We start from the raw sequence: 18,269 nt of genomic DNA, 5'->3' as shown, positions 1-18,269 counted from the left end.
ACGCGCGTTGCGCCCCAGCAGGCTCAGCAGCACGGCCCGCGGAGCAGCCGAGCCTCTCACCCTCCCTGAGCTAGGCGCGTTTCCGCGCCGGGCGGTACATGCGGGTGCACCAGGGCGCCGGGCGCTTGCGCAGAACCAGGCAGCAGCCGCGCGTTGCGCGAAGTGGGCGTTTGAAGCCGCGGTGAGGTGATGGAGCTAGGGAGCGGGGGGGAGGAGGCGGCGCGGGACGAGGGCGAGCCGGAGGCAAAGAGGCGGAGGCTGCTGTGCGAGGAGTTCGCCTCAGTGGCGAGCTGCGACGCCGCGGTGGCGCAGTGCTACTTGGCGGAGACCAACTGGGAGGTGGAGGTACGCGCTCGCCGTCGCTTCCTGCGCCCTCGCCCTCGCGCGGGTCGGCGGTCGGCGGCCGCCCGCCCAGCCCTGTGCCCTTGCTTTTCAGAGAGCGCTGAACTCCTACTTCGAGCCGGCCGCGGAGGGGAGCCTCGTGAGGAGCCGGGCCGTTACGCCCGCAGAGCCAGGCCGCTGGTGAGCGCGGGGCGGGCGGGCGCTCCGGGTGCAGGGCGCCCCACGGCGGGACCAAAGCTGTTCTCTGGCAGCCTGGCGCGCATTTGGAACGGGAGTTGGAGCCTGGGAGGAAAATCTACAATGTATTTATTCTATTTGTTTACCTTGGTACTTATACGTATCGCTTCGTCATCAATTTCCAGTCTATCTGACTCGAATTACAGGAGATACATAAGCCAGAGTTTTGAAACGAATGAGACAGAAATCTTGTGTTGACGAGTAGTAACTTGGAAATCTTGTTTCCTGTTCTGATCTATTTGCTTTCCTCTAGCTAGCCAGAACAGGTGTTTTTTCTTTTTTTCTTTTTATAAATCAGGCCTGATATTGTCATTTCAGTGCCCTACCCTAACACTTGCACTGTTCCTAAAGTCCAGATGCCTGCAAGACTCTACCGTTTGGCCCCTATCTGACCAGAGTCGTATCCTGCCACTCTCCCTTTACCACTCGAGATGTACCAAACTTCCACTTCCTGAGCCATTTTTGCATGTCATTATCACCTTTGTTTGGAATCTTTTCTTTCTCCTTGCTTGTTAATATTTGACATGCTTAGACATGCTATCTCCAATAAGTTTCCCCTGATGTCCTGAGTTTAGGTAAGATTCCACTTTTAGGTATTTGTATAGTATCTTGCATGATACTTGTCATGATAATGTAGTCTGCCCTCTAGTTGCCATTCAGTATTTTATATCTTCTGCTAGACCACACAGTCCGTAAAGGCAGAACTTGTTTTGTACATTGTTGATTTCCCGAAGTCTTATACAATATTTGGCACTTAAAAGCTCTCAGTGTTTTCTGCATGTATAAAAGTTCTCCTGGCAGTGTGAGCTTTTCATGGTGGAGACTCTTTTCTTCTTTTGACCTTTTCCATGGATGTGATGAGATCATTTTTCATTAGGTTTCTTCTTTGCTTAGCTTCCTGTTGGCTCCCTTGCTTGTAATAGTCAGAAGCAATTGGACAAGGAAGTGTTTACCCAGCCCAAACTGGCCAGTCAGATCCTCTTTCCTGGGATTTCAGGAGTCAAATGTGCATCTTCCTGTGGAGCTAGAATTGTAATATGTTAACTTAGTGCAACTCTAGCTCCATATCCATCCTTTTTTGTGTGCGTGGGGAAGCTGAGAACAGTGGTTCAAAGTTGCACCTGACTAAATTGTAGCTGATAAATTAGAGTAAAGATATTGGATTCCCTGAAATAGAATTTCAGAAAAAAATGTACTGAGCTGAGTAATGGTGACATAGGGGACAATCAGGAATCCCTTATTCCAGAATGGTAAATTGGCAAAAACATATTAGATGGCTATTAGACAATGGTCTGTTGCCTCTTAGAACTCAGATTAAGAGCCACTAGCTATGGTGGCTGGCACAGGCCTGTAAATCCCAGCCAAAGGTTGAGATAGGATTGAAAGTTCACTTTAGTAATACTCTGTCTCAGAATAAAAGTGAGAAAAAGGGGTAGGAATGTAGCTCAGCATTCCCTGGGTTTAATCCTCAGTACTGAAAAGAAAAAAGATGATAAAATTTAGTTCACTAAGAAGAGAAAAAAAGCTTCCGGGTGTTTCTAAGGCCTTCATATTTATGGAACATGACCTGATTAGATTTTTTTGATGTTGCCTTTAACAAAAATGAAAGTAAAGGGAAAAAGGAAATTGATAGAATGATTTTATGACTAGAAAAACTGAAGCCTGATGAGCAGGAGTTTTGAGTTGTCTTGAGTAGGGCTGTGAATCTCAGTTCTTCAGTAAATTTCTAGGCTGTAAGCAAAAAATGAAATTAAATAGTAAAGTAGTTTAGCCATCTGCATTGGAATCTGTGTTTAGTGTCTCTCAGGAGCCAAGGGAAATCTCCTTAAAGCAGTTGTTGAATTTTGGCTGCACTTTAGAACTACCTGGGGGGAGCACTGTTTAAAAAATACCTTTCCTGAGGCCCCTCTGCTGTATCTGTAAGTGAACAGATATTTAGGTAACAGCGAGAATCTTACTCTTCCTTATGCATATGACTTTTGCTCTCTTTAAGAATCTTTTAAAATTTATTTACAGATTCAGTAACCCTTATCTGAAGTGCTTGGAACCATAAATATTTCAGTTTTGGGGGCATTTTGATTTTGGATTTTCTAACTAGGGAAGCTTAATCTGTATGTGCAAAATGAAGACTACAAATACAAAATATTTCTTTTTTTTTTTTTGGTACCAGGGATCAAACTCGGGACCTTGCACTTGTGAGGCTGGTGGTGGAACCACTGAGCCAAATCCCTGGCCCCAAAATAATTCTTAATCAATTTGTATTATTTGTGAAGATGTTTTATTCTGATCTTACCAGTGTTGACCTAACCAGTGAAGAAACAGCTGACTCCACTAGTTCTAAAATCTGCTCATCTCAGCAAGAAGATGGCAGCATGTTCTCTTTCATCACATGGAATGTTGATGGATTGGATCTAAACAGTCTACAAGAGAGGGCTCGAGGAGTGTGTTCCTATTTAGCTTTGTAAGTGGTGTCACTTGTGTTTACTACTTTATTGTGATAATGTGTCTTATGTATCTACAAAATAACCATGTAAGGTTGTGGGCTTTATAATTAGACTTAGGTCCAACGTCCAGCTCTGAGAAGAAGCATCTGAAGGAGTTGAGGTGAGTGATTACCTGAGAATTGGCATGGAGAGGGAAGATCCGTGTTTGTTAGGTCCACTCTAGGCTAGTGATCACTTTGTGTATAATTAATGCCATGAAATGACCAAAAAAATCTGTTTCTGCCCCATTCTAGCTCTGTGACCTTGGGCAAAGTACTTCAGTTCTCTGAAGCCATTTTCTTCACTGTGGATAATAACTTTTACGATGATCAAAAGAAATACCATTGAAAGCATCTATTCAAGTATAGTTTTGTTGTCTCTGAAAAGAGTGGTTTCTATTTTCATTCATTACAGTGTTTTGTTTTTGTGGTGCTGGGATCAAACCCAGGGCTTCACACATGCTAGGCAAGGGCTCTACCACTGAGCTACACCTCAGCCCTGCAGTTCTTTTTAATTTGATCATTATAGTACTATGTGTTAAATAGTACAGGTCTTTCTTATTTTATTGTTACCAAAAATCATAAGTTATTGCTTATTTTATTATTATTAAAATAATTAGTATAAATATTAGGTGGCCTAGAGAGTGATAGCTTTGTGTTTCTTTTATGTTGTAGAATTTCTCTTATCAAGGTAGCTGAAAATGAAATGGTATAGACCTTGTATTTATATTAAATTAATATTTTTAGATACAGCCCAGATGTGGTATTTCTACAGGAAGTTATTCCGCCATATTATAGCTACCTAAAGAAGAGAGCAAGTAGTTATGAGATTATTACAGGTAATACTTTCCTGTTACTTATCTTCTTTTTTGTTTTTTTTTCTTTTACTGAGGATTGAACTCAGGACCTTATGCTTGCCAGGCAGGCGTTTGCCACTGAGCTAAATCCCCAGCCCCTATTTAACTTATCTTTCTAAAAAAGCAAACCAGTAAAAGAGGTAACTTAAGAACTAGCCTGTAAGAACATGTAGAAAAGAAAGGTACAGATAAGCAAGTTTGAGAAAAGGCACAGGATACTGAAAGAATTATAGGAAAAGCTGCACGTGGTGGAGCACACCTATTATCCCAGCACTCTGGGAGCCTGAAGCTAGGAGGATCTCAAGTTCAAGCTCAGCCTGGGCAACTTGGTGACTTAGTGAGCCCCTATCTCACAATAAAAAATAAAAGGGCTGAGATATAGCTCAGTGTGAAGACCCTGGGTTTAATACCTAATACTTAAAAAAAGAATTTGTAGGAGAATATTATAAAATCAGACATTGACTAGCTTTTTGGTGAAATTGAATTATTCATTTTTTTTTTCTTGTGTTAGAGATCCAACCCACGGCTTTGTACATGGCAAGCCCGTGCTGTGCCACTGAGCTATACCCCGAGCTCAACTGTAAGAAATTTAAAGTGTGATAATCACAACCTGGTTGTGCTTTTTTAAAAGTCTTTATGAATTCCTTTTAATTCATCTTATTTTTCTTTTTTCACCTTTTTCCCTGAATAATACATAAATTTTCCATTTGTCTTTCCTAAGTACATTTAAAGTAGCATTTTGGTCGCATTATTTTCATATATATTGCTTTCCTTGACTCACTGTTACACAGTTTGTGATATTTAATTTTGGTTTACTCTGGAAGCAGTAGTTTCTAACGAGGGCTCTCTCTCAAGCTCTGTGTCCCTCTCTTTGTGGCACTTTCCTGCATGCTTTTAGGGATCCCTTTTGCCTCTTATTTTGGTTTTGTTTTCAGAGTCTCATGCTTCTCCTTGGCTTACTGTCTCATTGGAGTCCATTTTCTAATTATTTTATGAGAAGTAGTAGATGAGTAATGAAGTTTTTAATCCTACCATATTTGAAAACGCCTGTGTTCTAGCCTCACAGTTGGTAGTTTGAATGGACCTAGACTTCTAGGTAGTCATTTCCCTTCCCCTTTTCTAGAATCCTTCTCTTAAACAGAGACCCTCTGCATTAGTACTTTGTTTTTTGGGCTTTTGTTTTGTTTTGTTTTTTCTTGGTACCGGGCACTGAACTCAGGACCTTGTGCTTGCAAGGCAGGCGCCGGTACCACTGAGCTAAATCCCTGGCCTTGCGTTAGCCTCTAGGGTCTGTAGGTGTAGGCCTCTAGGCCCCATAAAGGGATGGTTACTTGGCTGTGAGGAACTAGAGAAGACACCTGGGATGTGTTTAGCTACTGGCCCTCATGTTCTTAGTTCAGTGCCTTACCTTTTTTGTTAACTTTGTGTTCCAGTACTATTTCTAGATGTCAGGGGAAAAAATTCTGCCTGCTTCCTGTCTGAGTTTTCTCTGTTCTGGTAAACCATTACCATTTGTACGCCTGCTTTCTGTTTTCTGAAAGACTTGGATGCTTTCATTCATTGCCACTCTACTCTTACTCTCTTTTTCTGAGACAGGATTTGAGACAGGGTCTCACTCTGTAGTTCAGGCTGGCCTTGAACTCCCTATGTAGCTCAAGCTGGCCTCAAACTCGAGCCAGTCCTCCTGCCTCAGCCTCCTGAGTGCTGGGATTACAGGTGTGCACCACCATGCCTGGCTTCTTTTTTTCTTCTTGCAGGTTTACATCTTTCTAAATTTTTTATTCATTTCTTAAGATTTTTCTTCTAGCATGACAAGTAAGTGCCTATCAGTTTGCTTTAGCTTAATTCTCGTTTTCTTGTACAGAAATTTCTCAAATTTTCTTTTTTGACATTGGCTGCAAATTTACTATACTTGCCACTGTTTGCCTACTCGCCTCCGCCTTTGCCCTTTTTTCTTTCTTTTGTGGTGCTGGGGTTTGAGTCCAAGGCCTTACACTTGCTAAACAAACACTGTCACTGAGCTCCTAGCCTCATTTATTTTTTTATTTCTCCTTAAATGTGGGGAGAGTGCAGGTAAGTACGTAGACTTGATTGACCATCTTGAGCTATTCTGATATAATCGTTTAAGGATTTACATCCATTTAAATATCTGTTATCTGTTTGTTATAACATCTTTAGTAGGGGAGTTTGTGGAAAACTAAAAGTACCTTTGACCTTCTCAGCCTAAATTCTTTTCCCCAAATGTTTGAAGGTCATGAAGAAGGATATTTCACAGCTATAATGTTGAAGAAATCAAGAGTGAAATTAAAAAGCCAAGAGATCATTCCTTTTCCAAGTACCAAAATGATGAGAAACCTTTTGTGTGTCCATGTAAGTAATTTACATTTGAATTTTTAAAAAGCAGACTTTTTAAATTGTCCCATGGTGTTATCTTTTAAAAAAAATTGCCTTTAGAGAAAAGTTCGCTCCTTCTATGTACATTCTTTTAAATAGTCTCAAAGAACTTTGTTGGATTTTTGTATAAATTTTGAATATAGAAAAACTTGTAAAAATAGAATTCTTAATGTATTAGATGTTTTCCTAAATATTCGAGTTTGCAGATATTCCACATTTGCTTCCTAAGTAATACTTTTTACTTGCTCCATGGTATTTATCCATGGTGCTGTGTTGTACTCTGTGAGGCTTATGAGACTGAATCAAAACCGGTCTTGTTGGGCCCAGAGATTTAGCTCAGTGGTTTCGGTGCCTGCTGCACAAGCACAAGGTCCGAATTCGATCCCCAGTACCAAAAAACAACAAAGAAAAACAGGTCTTGTTTCCATACAGTTTAATAAGGGAGAGATTATGTATATAGTAACTAAAAGGAAAAGCAAAAGTGCCGCTCAGCAGGTATAAGTGATACTCTGGAAGTTTGGACAGAGGTGTTTGTCAGAAGATTAGTGAGGATTTCATGAAGGAAGTGGTATTTGAATTGAAATATGCACATCTAAAAAATACGCTGTAGACATGAAGAGTCAAGTAGAGAAACCATCATGAGCAAACTTATGCAAGTCGCCGGAGGTGTGTATGTATGGGCACCAGTGAGCTTTCTGTTCAGTCAATGTGGATGGTTTGAAGAAGGTAGTATGACAGGAGGTTGAGAAGTAGGCAGGATCCAGTTTATAGAGGAGCATGAATGCCCAGTGTGAAAGAAGTGGACTCGGTTCTGCAGACAGTATAAGAACAGATCCTATGTTGTTAGTATCATACTGACATGGTAAACAATTCTCATTCATTCAGTTAACTGACATAAATTTGAGTATCTGTATGCCAGGCCCTTAATAATATAGCAATAAATGAAAATGACCTGAGCTTACAAATGACTTACACTTTAACGGGAGGGAAATACCTGTGCTTTAATTTAGTTCGGGGCTTTAACAGCAGTCTGTCTGGCATGCAGTAGGAGTCTAGAGGAGTGAGCCATTGGTGGCCTTGGGGACACTGGGGAAGGAGTCGCAGAGGAGGTGACATGGGGAGTGAGTTATGTTTGCTAAACAGTCTTTGCAGGCAAGGTTCGCACCTTACATTTCTTTGTTGACCTGGAGGGGTAGTGCTAAGATTACAGTTTAAGAAATGTATCAGTTGATGCTTGAAAAGACTCTGTCATCAGAGTTCACCATTAGTAGTTAGTGACAACTTAATTATCCTGTTGCAGGTGAGTTTGTCTGGAAATGAACTTTGCCTTATGACTTCCCATTTGGAGAGCACCAGAGGGCATGCGGAGGAACGAATCAATCAGTTAAAACTGGTGTTAAAGAAAATGCAAGAGGCTCCAGAGTCTTCTACAGTTATATTCGCAGGAGATACAAATTTAAGGGATAAAGAAGTGAGTATCAAAGTCTGTTCAATATGTGTGTGAAGATTTAGAGAAGGGTTTAGTTTTGTTTGACCAAAGCTGTTAACACTGGGACTTTTTGTCACTCAAAATGTCTAAGTGACCTTGAAAGTGCAAGTCAGTAGGTATCTTAGCCTTTGCTGTATTTCTAGGAGCAGGAGAGTCTCTTTATTACTGAGGGAAAACAAGTACTCTATATGAAATAGATAACATAAAATAATGTATCTGTTGGGTTAATAAGAGACATATAGAGAAGCTAATGATTAGAAGAGTTTAAATAAGATTGAGACTGAGTTTATTTGCAGAAGCCCTAGTTGCAAGGTGAGAAAGATGTTAGTTGTTTCTAACATTCATCCTTGTGTGATTCTTCTTTGGATTTTATTAACTTTGAATGGGGCAATATTGGGTGCACACCCAGGGCCTTGTGCATGCTAGGCAAAAGTTCTACCACTGAGCAATACCCTCCAGCCCCAGCTTTTTTTTTTTTTTAAAGCTTTGTTCTGTGTATTTAAAAATTTGAGATTTTAATAATCACAAAAAATGCAATCACATTGATGATTGGTTAATAGAATGTAGTGATGTATTCTCTACACAGAAATCATGTTGATGGGTCGTAATAATTTATCAGACTTTTTACCCCCTTTTGCTGCTTCCACAATGGCCAGATCTGAAACAGAGTCTCTCTTTCGTCTTAGTTCCATTGGGACACAGTGAGATTTTTTAGGACTTCAAAACATTAACTGTAGTATTACCATATGATCTAGCAGTTCCACTCCTAGGCATATACCTAGGAAAAGTGAAAGCAAGGACTTTACAAACATCTGTACATCCACATCACGGCACTGTTATTCACAGCAGCCAGGACTGCAAGCAACCTAAGTGTAATTGATAGATGCCTGGAAATAAAATGTGATACGCACATGTGATGGACTGTTATTCAGCCTTAAAAATAAAGGAAATTTTGCATACGCTACAACACAAATCTTAAGATGCTAAGTGAATGAAGCCAATCAATGAAGGAAAATACAATACATACATTCCCTAAACTCATCAGAAGAAGGAAGTGGAACGTGGTTGCCAAGGACGGGGAGGATAAGGGAATGGCAGATTAGTGTTCACTGAGTATAGTAAGTCCCTGTTCTACATTCATAAGTTGGATTCATTCATAAGTCCAACAGAGTGGGCTGGGAATTTAGCTCAGTGGTTCCTCTGCCTGCCTCACAAGTGCAAGGACCTGAGTTCGATTCCTGGTACCAAAAAAAAAAACACAACTGAGTGAGTCTTAACCTTTGACACAACATACAATGTAAAGCATAAAAAAAAAAAAGAGAGAAAAATACAGAAAGTCCTTGACTGTACTGTACTACTGTACCGCAGACACGTGAGCTGCTTCTGCAGATTGTTTACATCTACAAATGTTTGTAATGCAAGGTCCATTCATGTCTGCAAAAGTTTGCAACTGGAGTGTTTATAAGTCAGGGACTTAGTGTATAGAGTCTGAGTTAGAGAAGATAAAAAGGTTTTGGAGATAGAAGGTGGCAGTGGTTGCACAGTTGTGAATGTAGCTGACCCCACTTTGGTGCTGGAGAATGAACCCAGGGCCTCCCACATGGTAAGCATAGACCCTACCACCAAGCTTAACAGAAAATTTTAAATCTTGCAGTATGAAGAGAAGGAATAATTAATATTGTTAATACATTTAAAATAAAACCATGAAGGGAATTAATATTATTGGAGCATATAAATGCCACACATCTAAATTAGACTAGTTTTTCCTCTTTTTACATCAGTTCAATTTTTAAAAACAAAGCATTAACTGAAGCTATGAGTGTTCAGTCTTCTGAGTTTTATCTGACACTCCAAATTAGGTGCCTATTCAAGGAGAACATTTGTGTATTATTTTTGACTTTTTGGTTTAAATGTTAGAGTTGGATGTAGTATTAACAAACATACTGTTTAAATTAGAAGAAAATGATTATATAGATGTTTTAAAATATTTCTTTTCAGGTTACTAAATATGGTGGTTTACCCAACAACATTTTGGATGTCTGGGAGTTTTTGGGCAAACCTAAGCATTGCCAGTATACATGGGACACCCAGATGAACTCTAATCTTGGAATACCTGCTACTTGTAAGCTTCGTTTTGACCGCATATTTTTCAGAGCAGCAGCAGAAGAGGGCCACATTGTTCCCCGAAGTTTGGACCTGCTTGGGTTGGAAAAGCTGGACTGTGGCAGATTTCCCAGTGACCACTGGGGTCTGCTGTGCAGCTTAGATGTTATATTGTGAAATGCTTCTCAAATGTGAGTCGTAGGTGTCTTGAGTCATTTTGTTCAGGAATTTTGCAAATATAATTTCTGCCTATCTGGAAAGGTCAATTTAATATGGAGAAATTAATATTGTATAGTGGGTCATTGTTACAGGAAGAATCAGTTAGGATTTTATGTGGTAGATTGTGCCCTCAGAATTCAGAATCAGTGTTTATTTTTTTTAATTTAAAAAATTTTTTGAATTGCTGAGTTATTAAATTGCCCAGCTTGGGTTTAAACTGGTGATCCTCCTGCCTTAGCCTCACAGTGCTGGGATCACAGGTATGCACCACCAGGCCCAGAGTGTATTTTAAACTAAGGCGTACCAGTGTTCAGAATATGAAGCCCTTTTAATGAAAGGCTATGAGCTTCAGCTGCCAGCTGGACTTCAGATAGGGCCCCCATTGTCTGGGAACTAACATGTCTTTTTTCAATCAGGCACCAAAATAGTTAATATTTTAAATGTCATCAAAAGAAAAAAAGCTGGGGATTTAGCTTAGTGGTACTGCCGCCTGCCTCATAAGCGCAGGGTCCTGAGTTTGATCTCCAGTACAAAAATAAGTAAATAAAAAAGGAAAACAGGTTACTGAGTTCTTGGGACTGAGTCACAATTGTATTTCAGAAATTTAGATAAAAAGCCATGATGACTTGCAGTTAAGTAGATGACAGTGGTCCTACATTAGATTTTTTTTTTTATCAGTCAACAGTACATAATCGGGAAGCTACAAACGAAACTTTATGATTTAAAATTCTTTAACTCTTTTCTGATTAATGTTGGTGGCCATGTCACCAAAGTTATGGTTATCACGATTAAAATCAGTTTTTCAGCAAGATGGGACTTTTTTTCTAAGAGAAAAATAAATGCATAAGGATAAATAGCCTTTTAGTTTTGCTACTTGTAAAAGGGAAATATTTTACAGGATGTGAATAAAGAGTACTTTTTTCATTTCCCTCTCCCCTTTGGGGTTTGTGTGTGTGTGTGTGTGTGGTTCTGGACGTGGAAACCAGGGCTTTACACCCAGGATCTCACACATACTAGGGAAGAGTTCTTCACTCAGCTATATAACCCTGCCTCTAAAGAATACTTTCAGATGTGCTTTAAAGAAGAAAAATTCCCCACAAAAGAAATGGACTGTAAATAAAGAATTTTATGTGTTTATAGATTGTGTTTTTATGTCCATGGTGGAATTAAAATTTTTACCTGTTTCTGGCTCCACTGCTGCCATTTCTTGTGTGGAAGAAAACAGCTTTTTGTGTTGCTTTTCATCCCATTAAGAATTACTAAGACTATCCTTAGGAAAAAAAAGGAAATCCAGTGGGGTAAATGAGAAGTGACACAAACTTATTTTCATCAGTAGTGCCAGAATTAAATACCTACAAAAGACAATTTGAATTTATACATAATATGCCCCTTTTAGTGACTATGGAAGAGTTTTATATGTTAGTCATAATTTTAATCATTAAAAGTCAAAATTGATGGAAATATTTTATAGCATACAGTATGGAGGCAATAGTTCATTTCTGTGGAAAACGGATGGATCAGGGATAAATTGCTTATTCATTTGGTAGAATTAAGTTAGAAGAACCCTACCTCATATAAAAATAATTTAGATAGGTGAAGGTCTAAATATACAAAATATGCAGTATAAAGGATAATTGTTTTAAAACAATGAAAGTATAATTTCCTTTAAATAACTCAGCATCCACCTAAAATACCTTCTTGTTTACTGCTTATAATGACAAAATATAAGAAACAAGTTACAAGTGGACTAGATAGGAACAATCAGACCACTTTTAGTCTGCTCCCATGGGCAGTAGTTTTCAAACAAAGAATTAACCTAATTTGTAATATCTTGAGTGTTTAACTTTGAATTTTAAGGTTTTCCATTCTAATAGCTTTGTTTACCTTCCTTTGATGAAATTCCAGCCCACAATCTTATCTACTACAGTGAGACAACACTGTTACTACTCTAAACATCTTTTCTCCTTTTTGCTAAGCAGTTTGGCATGATACAGAGTATATTTTAAGTTCCTAAACCTCAGTTTCTCCTATTTTCAAAATAAGACATTTCTTTATCTTTTATATTATTGTGCAAGTGGCCCCAGCCAACAAGAGCAGACAAAGCTAGGGAAACCACTGAAGATGCATCATTTCATCCCTAGAATCCATCTGCATGAAGCAGGAGTTGAATGAGTGTCTACTGAATGCCCAGGAGACTTGAGAGTGGCCTCACATCTGTGTCATAAGGAATAGGCTGACACTTTCATACAATGTCTCCCTGTTCACATACATACACATTCATCGTAAAGAAATGAAAATAATCTTCGTCTTAGTGGTTCTGAGTTAAAAAATGTTCTAGTTTAACCCTCTGGTTTAATAAGTATATTTTCTCATCAGCCGAGCCCTGCAGGGGACCATAATTGTCATCCTGACCTGCACTGCTGTGCTGTGGAATGCCCTGTGGGAAGAGAGGAGGAAATGTCCTTGGGGAGCCGTGGTTCCTGTGGAAGGAGCTGAAGAGTGCCTTGGAATCTAGGATGGGCTCCAGTTACTTCGCTTTCCAAAGTCCTGGTGGGAGGGGTGGGCATTATCTAAGGATTAGTACTGTCGTTAGGAAGTGGAGGGAGCTTAGCAATTGGGCATCACCAGCTATTGATGAGAATGGCAAAGCCAGGGCCCCTTTGGGAAGGAAGCCGTAGGAATTCAGAGCGGATTGTTACATCAGAACATGTCTCCTGTGAACTTTACTTCTGGCTTTCTCCCAGCCTGTTCATGACAAGGTTACCTTTGTTTGAGATAAGGTCTTTCCTATGTAGGCCAGGCTGGTCTCAAACTCACCAGCCTCCTGCCTTGGGCTCCAGTGTGCTAGGCTGATTGTCACTTTTTCCACCTTGGTCAGGTTTTTAACACTTTTAGTGTGCATTATCTCATTTAATTCCCCCAGTCATCATCTGGGGGTGCTGTTATCTCCCGTTTTATAACCCAGGAAGCAGAGTTAGCAAGACTGTTAACTTGGCTGTGGCTCCTCCATAGCCAGTGCATGGCCTAGTGGAGGCTTGCTAGGGTGTTGGGCTTTGTTGCAGAATACCAGAACTGGGAAACACGGCACCCAGAGGTTTGCAGGCAGTAAACATCTTTGTTTACACCAGTGGACTTGACCAGGATCTTTCCCCAAAGAAGTCAGGCGCAGAACATCAGTCGGGTGGCAGATTTATAGGGTTGCAAGCAGGAGGTACAGAAGCAGAAGCAGAGTATTTGGCAGTCTTTGGTTGGTTATTTGACATTTTTTACATTTATGAGGCTTAATTCCATTGGCATTTTCTTGGGAATATAGCAAGCAGAGTTTACACAGAGCAGAGCAGTGGGGGGCAGGGTGAGGGAAGAGCAGTGTTCTGGGAGGACTTTCTGAGTCCAATATGCTCCTTTGGTGACAGATTACAAGGTCATGGCTACTCAGGTACATTTTACAAAAAGCATAGTTACCTAGTTAACTCATAGTTGTCCAGTTATTTTTTTGTTAAAAATACACGTCTGCCTGGAAATTCCCTTTCAGCTTGGCCCCAGGCATTGCATTGTAACCTACAGTGACAGGACAAGCAGTGCTCTAGGAATGCCTGGCTTCCTCTTCAGCCCGTCATTGCCATTCCCAGATGCTTAAATGGGAGGAAGAACCTTCCAGGTTTTCCGGGGTTGGGATTCTCACTTCCCCAAGACGCACATGGTCATAGTGCCCAGGGCGCACGTGTAATTTGGGGAGCAGCTGGGAGTTGGTATGGACCTCTCCCGGCCCAGGTTCCCAGATGGTTACCTGGTGGAGTCCAAAGAGCCTGCACGGAAAGAGGAGGACTTGTTTAGTTGGCTTGACTCCTTCGAGGGACACATTCGCGAAGGGTCCTTGACTCAGTGTGCCCACAGTTCCCTTGAGCCACTCTGGCCGGAGCATTTATTTAGAAGGAGCGTTCATTCCCCAGACCCTTTAGCACTTGTTGGCAGGGAAGAGGCAGATGGGGGAAAGAAGGTGGGGAGCACAGGCCGCTCTGCATCCCCGAGTCCTGGTTCCCCGCGGAGTAGGAGCCAGTCCCCTTGGTGCCATCGCATCCCCGGAGAAGACCTGCGCGCTACGCCCGCCCTTCTCCGGCGCGTGTTGCGCGTGCGCGTCGCCGTGGTAACCGCGCAGCGGAAAGGCGCTGAATCACCGCATGCGCTACCCCGACGCCAGCCGAGCTGAGCTGGGGACGAGCGGGGGTCCCGTGGCCGCCTCGCTGGAGCGGTGCCGCCCCCAGCAGGTAGAGCGGGGCGCCGGAGCACTGGCCGCGTTCGCAGTCCCTGCTGGAGGTAAGAGCGCAGCAGCTGCCTCTAACTGTCGGGGGTTTGGTCCAGAGTCGCTCCCCTGGGGCCGCGTCCCAGGAAGGGACAGCTAGGGGCGGCACCCGTGACAACGGATGCGCGCGCCGGCGTGCGAGTGCGCTTGTCAGGCCGGGGGAGGACGGCGAGTAGGAGCAGGTGGGACGGCGGGCGATGCTCCTGGCAGCGGCCCAGTGGCCCAAGGTGCGGTATTCTGCTTCCCAGCCCTGCTGGCCAGGTGGCTGGATGGAAGGGCAGCAGGCAGAGAGGTTAGGCCAGAGTTAAATAGAAGCAAGGCGCCCTGAGTTCAGGAGGTGGTCTTCTCGGAGTTCCTCTGCATATCTAGGAAAAACCATTTCCTGGACGGCTGTATTGAATGTTTCCGAGTAGGGTGGAGTCGGGAGATTTGGTGTCTTTCCTCAGCCTCACGGATTGCATTTCTTAGACCTGAAGAATCAATCGTTTTCTTTAAACTTCATTTGCTATTATTTCTTTGGTTGTTGTTTTCATTTGCTAAGACATCTCACCTCTCTCTGTTCCTTACCATAATCTGAAGCTTAAAACCTTCGAAAGGCTTTGTCGCCTACCCTTTGAATTCCCTCCAGGGAACGTCACAAATTCATAAACCTGAAATTATGAGAATCATCATTCTTAAGATCACTTGTTCTCTGAATTACATGGAGAGACGAAAGAATATAATCATGTACATTTTTATTGCAGGTTTGCCTAAACATTTTTATTCGTGGGTAAATGTTAGTATTTTTTTCCCCAGTGTTTGAATAGAAAGATTGAGTGCTGTTTTTGAAAATAATAAAAAAGAAATTATATGCCCCCCCATAATATTGAAATTTTAGAATATTAGTGCTTATTTCTTTATTCTTGAAATGCATGCTGAAATGCTTCAGTTTGTTAATTACAAGATGCACACAGTCCTGGAGACTATTGAAATTATGCCAAATGTAAAATTTTATTTTGTGCTTAGGATTTTTACGTTGTTTTTAATACAAATGAAGAAAAGGAGATAACAAGCCAGTTGTATACTTAGAAATCATACAAAAAGCTAACTTATTCTGTAACTTGGAAAAGAGAAATATATTTCAAGACTTTTTAGGATGATAGACCACACCTTTGCCATGTAAAATACCAAGGCAGAGTCTTAGTTGCCTTTCAGAATATTGAAAATAATTTAGCTAATGTCTTTATGTATTAAAAGTAGAGCTTAGGTAGCTTATTAACATAAAAGAATGGCTTTGCTGTTAAATTATTCTCTTGACTTAATTTTTCCCTGTAGCTGAACAGAGACTCATTCTTTGTGAATAGAGGTGTAGAACCAGGTGTCTGGGCAGGGTGATACAGATGGGCAGATGAGGGAGGGAGGATTGGTTGTGATTCTGCATCATTTGCCTACCACTCTAAGCCCCAGTTTCCACCTCTGTAAAATAGAGAATATAATAAGAGTGACGTACTTTGTGGAATTTCTCTAAGAATCAAAAAGTCAATGATACTATTTTTGAGATGGCTTTTCTTTGCAGGAAATATTGTCCATATCTTGAAAATAATTTGACACTAAAAATAGATTTTTAATTTATAAAGTTTTCAGAAAATGCATAAATTTTCTCCTGTAATATCTTTGTAATAATAAATATAATAGTCATTATCATAAAGGTATTTCAATTTAATATCTAGATAATATAACATTCGAAGGAAGGAGCTTTGCATTAGTAGGCCTGGAATAATCAATAGGTTATTATTCTATTTACTTATGTGTTATTTATTTATCCTTTGTTTTTTTGAGACAGAGCCTCACTATGTAGTTCTGTCTGGCCTTAAACTCACTATGTAGCCCAGACTGTCTTCTAACTCCTGGTGATTCTCCTGCCTCAGCCTATGGAATTACAGGCGTGTGTCACTATGCCCAGCTATTTTTCTTAAAGTCTGTATTTTAGACACTATTCATATTAATTCAATAATGATAAATCATTTATGCTCAACAGGTATTGTGGTTAAATCAAAACTAACATGTTTTTACATTATTTTACAGAATCTTTTAATGGTAGGTGTTTGAGTTTCAGAGTAAGGCTTTTTAAAGACACAAATAGAGCGGGGCATGGTGGCATACGACCATGTAATTCCAGCACTCAGCTGAGGCAGGAGGATCACTGAGAGTTTGAGGCCAGCCTGGGCTACACAGTGAGTTGAAGGCCAGCCTGAACTGCACAGTGAGTTCGAGACCCTGTTTCAACCATAACAACAAAAGACACAAGTAGATAGAGATGTGATGTTGGATCTTTAGATCTGTTCCCTTTCAGGTAATATTGTAGGATTCGTTTGCCTGATGGAAAGTTTTGGTATTTCTAACTAGTTAGCCATCCTCTTCCTTAAGTTAAAATTAAAAAAAAACAAAAACCAGCAAGGAATTCTAGTAAACATTAATCTAAGTAATGTAGATAAAATAAGAGGGTAGCTCAGACATCAATTTGAACTTTGAAAATTGGGGCCTTTTCACACCATAAAATGCCAGAAAATAAGTATTGAGGAAGGCTGAGAGCGGTGGCGCATACCTGTAGTCCCAGCACTTGGGAGACTGAGGGAGGAGGATCGCTGTGAGTAGGGGGCCAGCCTGTGGCCCCACAACACGTTCTTATTTTCTTGAATCAAGTTCTGCTCCTGGTTCACAAGTGCCGTTCCTCAGTCTCTTCCCAGGCTAGACATATCACTGTGTCACTGCCCCAGTGCGAAACTTTTAATGTCCAGTCTACCAGTGGAGAAAGGATAGGCAAAATGTCATCATACCCACAGTAGAATATTACTCAGCCTTAACAAGGGAGAATTTGATACATGCTACAGTGCACATGAACCTTGAAGATATTGTGGCACTTGAAATTAAGCCAGACACAAAAGGACATTATTGTGTGATTCCTTTAATGAGAAATATTTAAAATAGTCAAATCCATAGAGGTAGAAATCAGAGTAGTGGTGTGAGGGTTAAGCTTGCTGGGTAACCTTGAGTGGCTTGGGAGCCCCCTGGGGGATTGGTGGAGCACACTGCTGGGTGGGTCTAGAGGCTGACCTTGGGTACTATATTTGGTCCTTTGCTCCTTCCTCTCTACTGTTTCCCTGCTCTGCTTCCTCCTTACCATGAACTAAGCAGCTTTGCTCTGCCAGTTACTTCTGCCTTGATGTTCCTGCCATGGAGCCAGCCCACTATGAACTGAATCCCCAGAAACTGTGAGCTAAGTTAAATCTTTCTTCCTTTAAGTTTTGAGTGTGGGTGTCAGTTGTGTCCCAGCAATGGAAAAGCTGACTAATGCAAGTGGTTACCAGGAACTGGGCTCAGGGAGGAATAGGGTGTTATTGTTTAATGGGTACAGAGTTTCAATTTGGGGTGATGAAAATTTCTTGAGATTGTGACAATGGGGACCACTGACTTGAACATTGAAAGATGGTTAAAATGACAACTTTCATGTATATTCTACCATAATAACATTTTTACATGTCTGCAGTGCCTCCCTACCACCTACTAAATAAAGTATAGATTTCTTAGTGTGAGCTATGTGGTCCTTTACTATTTATTTCTTCTTGATCCAACTTCTCATCCTCTTATCTTATCAAAACTCATACATATTTTAAGTTCCAGCCATACAGAACCACTCAGAATAAACCACTGGTGACAGGACACCATGCCTTTAATGTGTATGCACCCCACACAGTCTAAAATGATGTTGCTTTTCAGCCACTCAGCCCTCAGGACAGAGCTTAAACAGCACGTTTCTGAAGCCTTCCCTGGTGTTCTTTGGCCTTCATTATATCACTTATCTTGTTA

At 41.0% G+C, this 18,269-nt stretch overlaps 2 protein-coding genes across 6 annotated transcripts in view; both read left to right on the top strand.

The window, feature by feature from the left end:
- The first annotated feature begins 5 nt into the window (after window positions 1-5).
- Window positions 6-11,047, top strand: Tdp2 (tyrosyl-DNA phosphodiesterase 2). The gene is made up of 7 exons (XM_004847599.3): window positions 6-345; window positions 437-522; window positions 2,876-3,040; window positions 3,809-3,900; window positions 6,170-6,288; window positions 7,613-7,783; window positions 9,800-11,047. Exons 1-7 carry the CDS (start codon window positions 190-192, stop codon window positions 10,079-10,081), a joined length of 1,071 nt encoding a protein of 356 aa, XP_004847656.2. The 5' UTR covers window positions 6-189; the 3' UTR covers window positions 10,082-11,047.
- A 372-nt stretch (window positions 11,048-11,419) lies between these two features.
- Window positions 11,420-18,269, top strand: part of Kiaa0319 (KIAA0319 ortholog) — a 95,591-nt gene continuing 88,741 nt past the window's right edge. For 4 of the 5 annotated variants that reach the window (XR_015439111.1, XR_015439110.1, XR_002395967.2 and 1 more), the window contains exon 1: window positions 11,420-14,437. The gene's annotated coding sequence lies outside the window, so the exon portion shown is untranslated. Of the gene's footprint in view, window positions 14,438-14,505; window positions 14,651-18,269 lie in introns of those variants that run through there. The other variant, XM_004847602.3, reaches the window with a different exon arrangement.

The sequence above is a fragment of the Heterocephalus glaber genome, unplaced genomic scaffold (assembly GCF_053883595.1).
Source record: "Heterocephalus glaber isolate CG9 unplaced genomic scaffold, H.glaber_assembly_v1.0 deba00001472, whole genome shotgun sequence".
Lineage (NCBI taxonomy): Eukaryota > Metazoa > Chordata > Mammalia > Rodentia > Bathyergidae > Heterocephalus > Heterocephalus glaber.
This window is presented reverse-complemented; position numbering and strand designations above follow the sequence as displayed.

Bases quoted from the DNA above. Each gene is read 5' to 3' on its own strand.
- Tdp2 (XM_004847599.3), top strand. From the start codon at position 190: ATGGAGCTAGGGAGCGGGGGGGAGGAGGCGGCGCGGGACGAGGGCGAG. The intron at 3,901-6,169 runs GTAATACTTTCC...AAATGTTTGAAG, and splicing joins TAGTTATGAGATTATTACAG to GTCATGAAGAAGGATATTTC. The intron at 6,289-7,612 runs GTAAGTAATTTA...ATCCTGTTGCAG, and splicing joins GAAACCTTTTGTGTGTCCAT to GTGAGTTTGTCTGGAAATGA.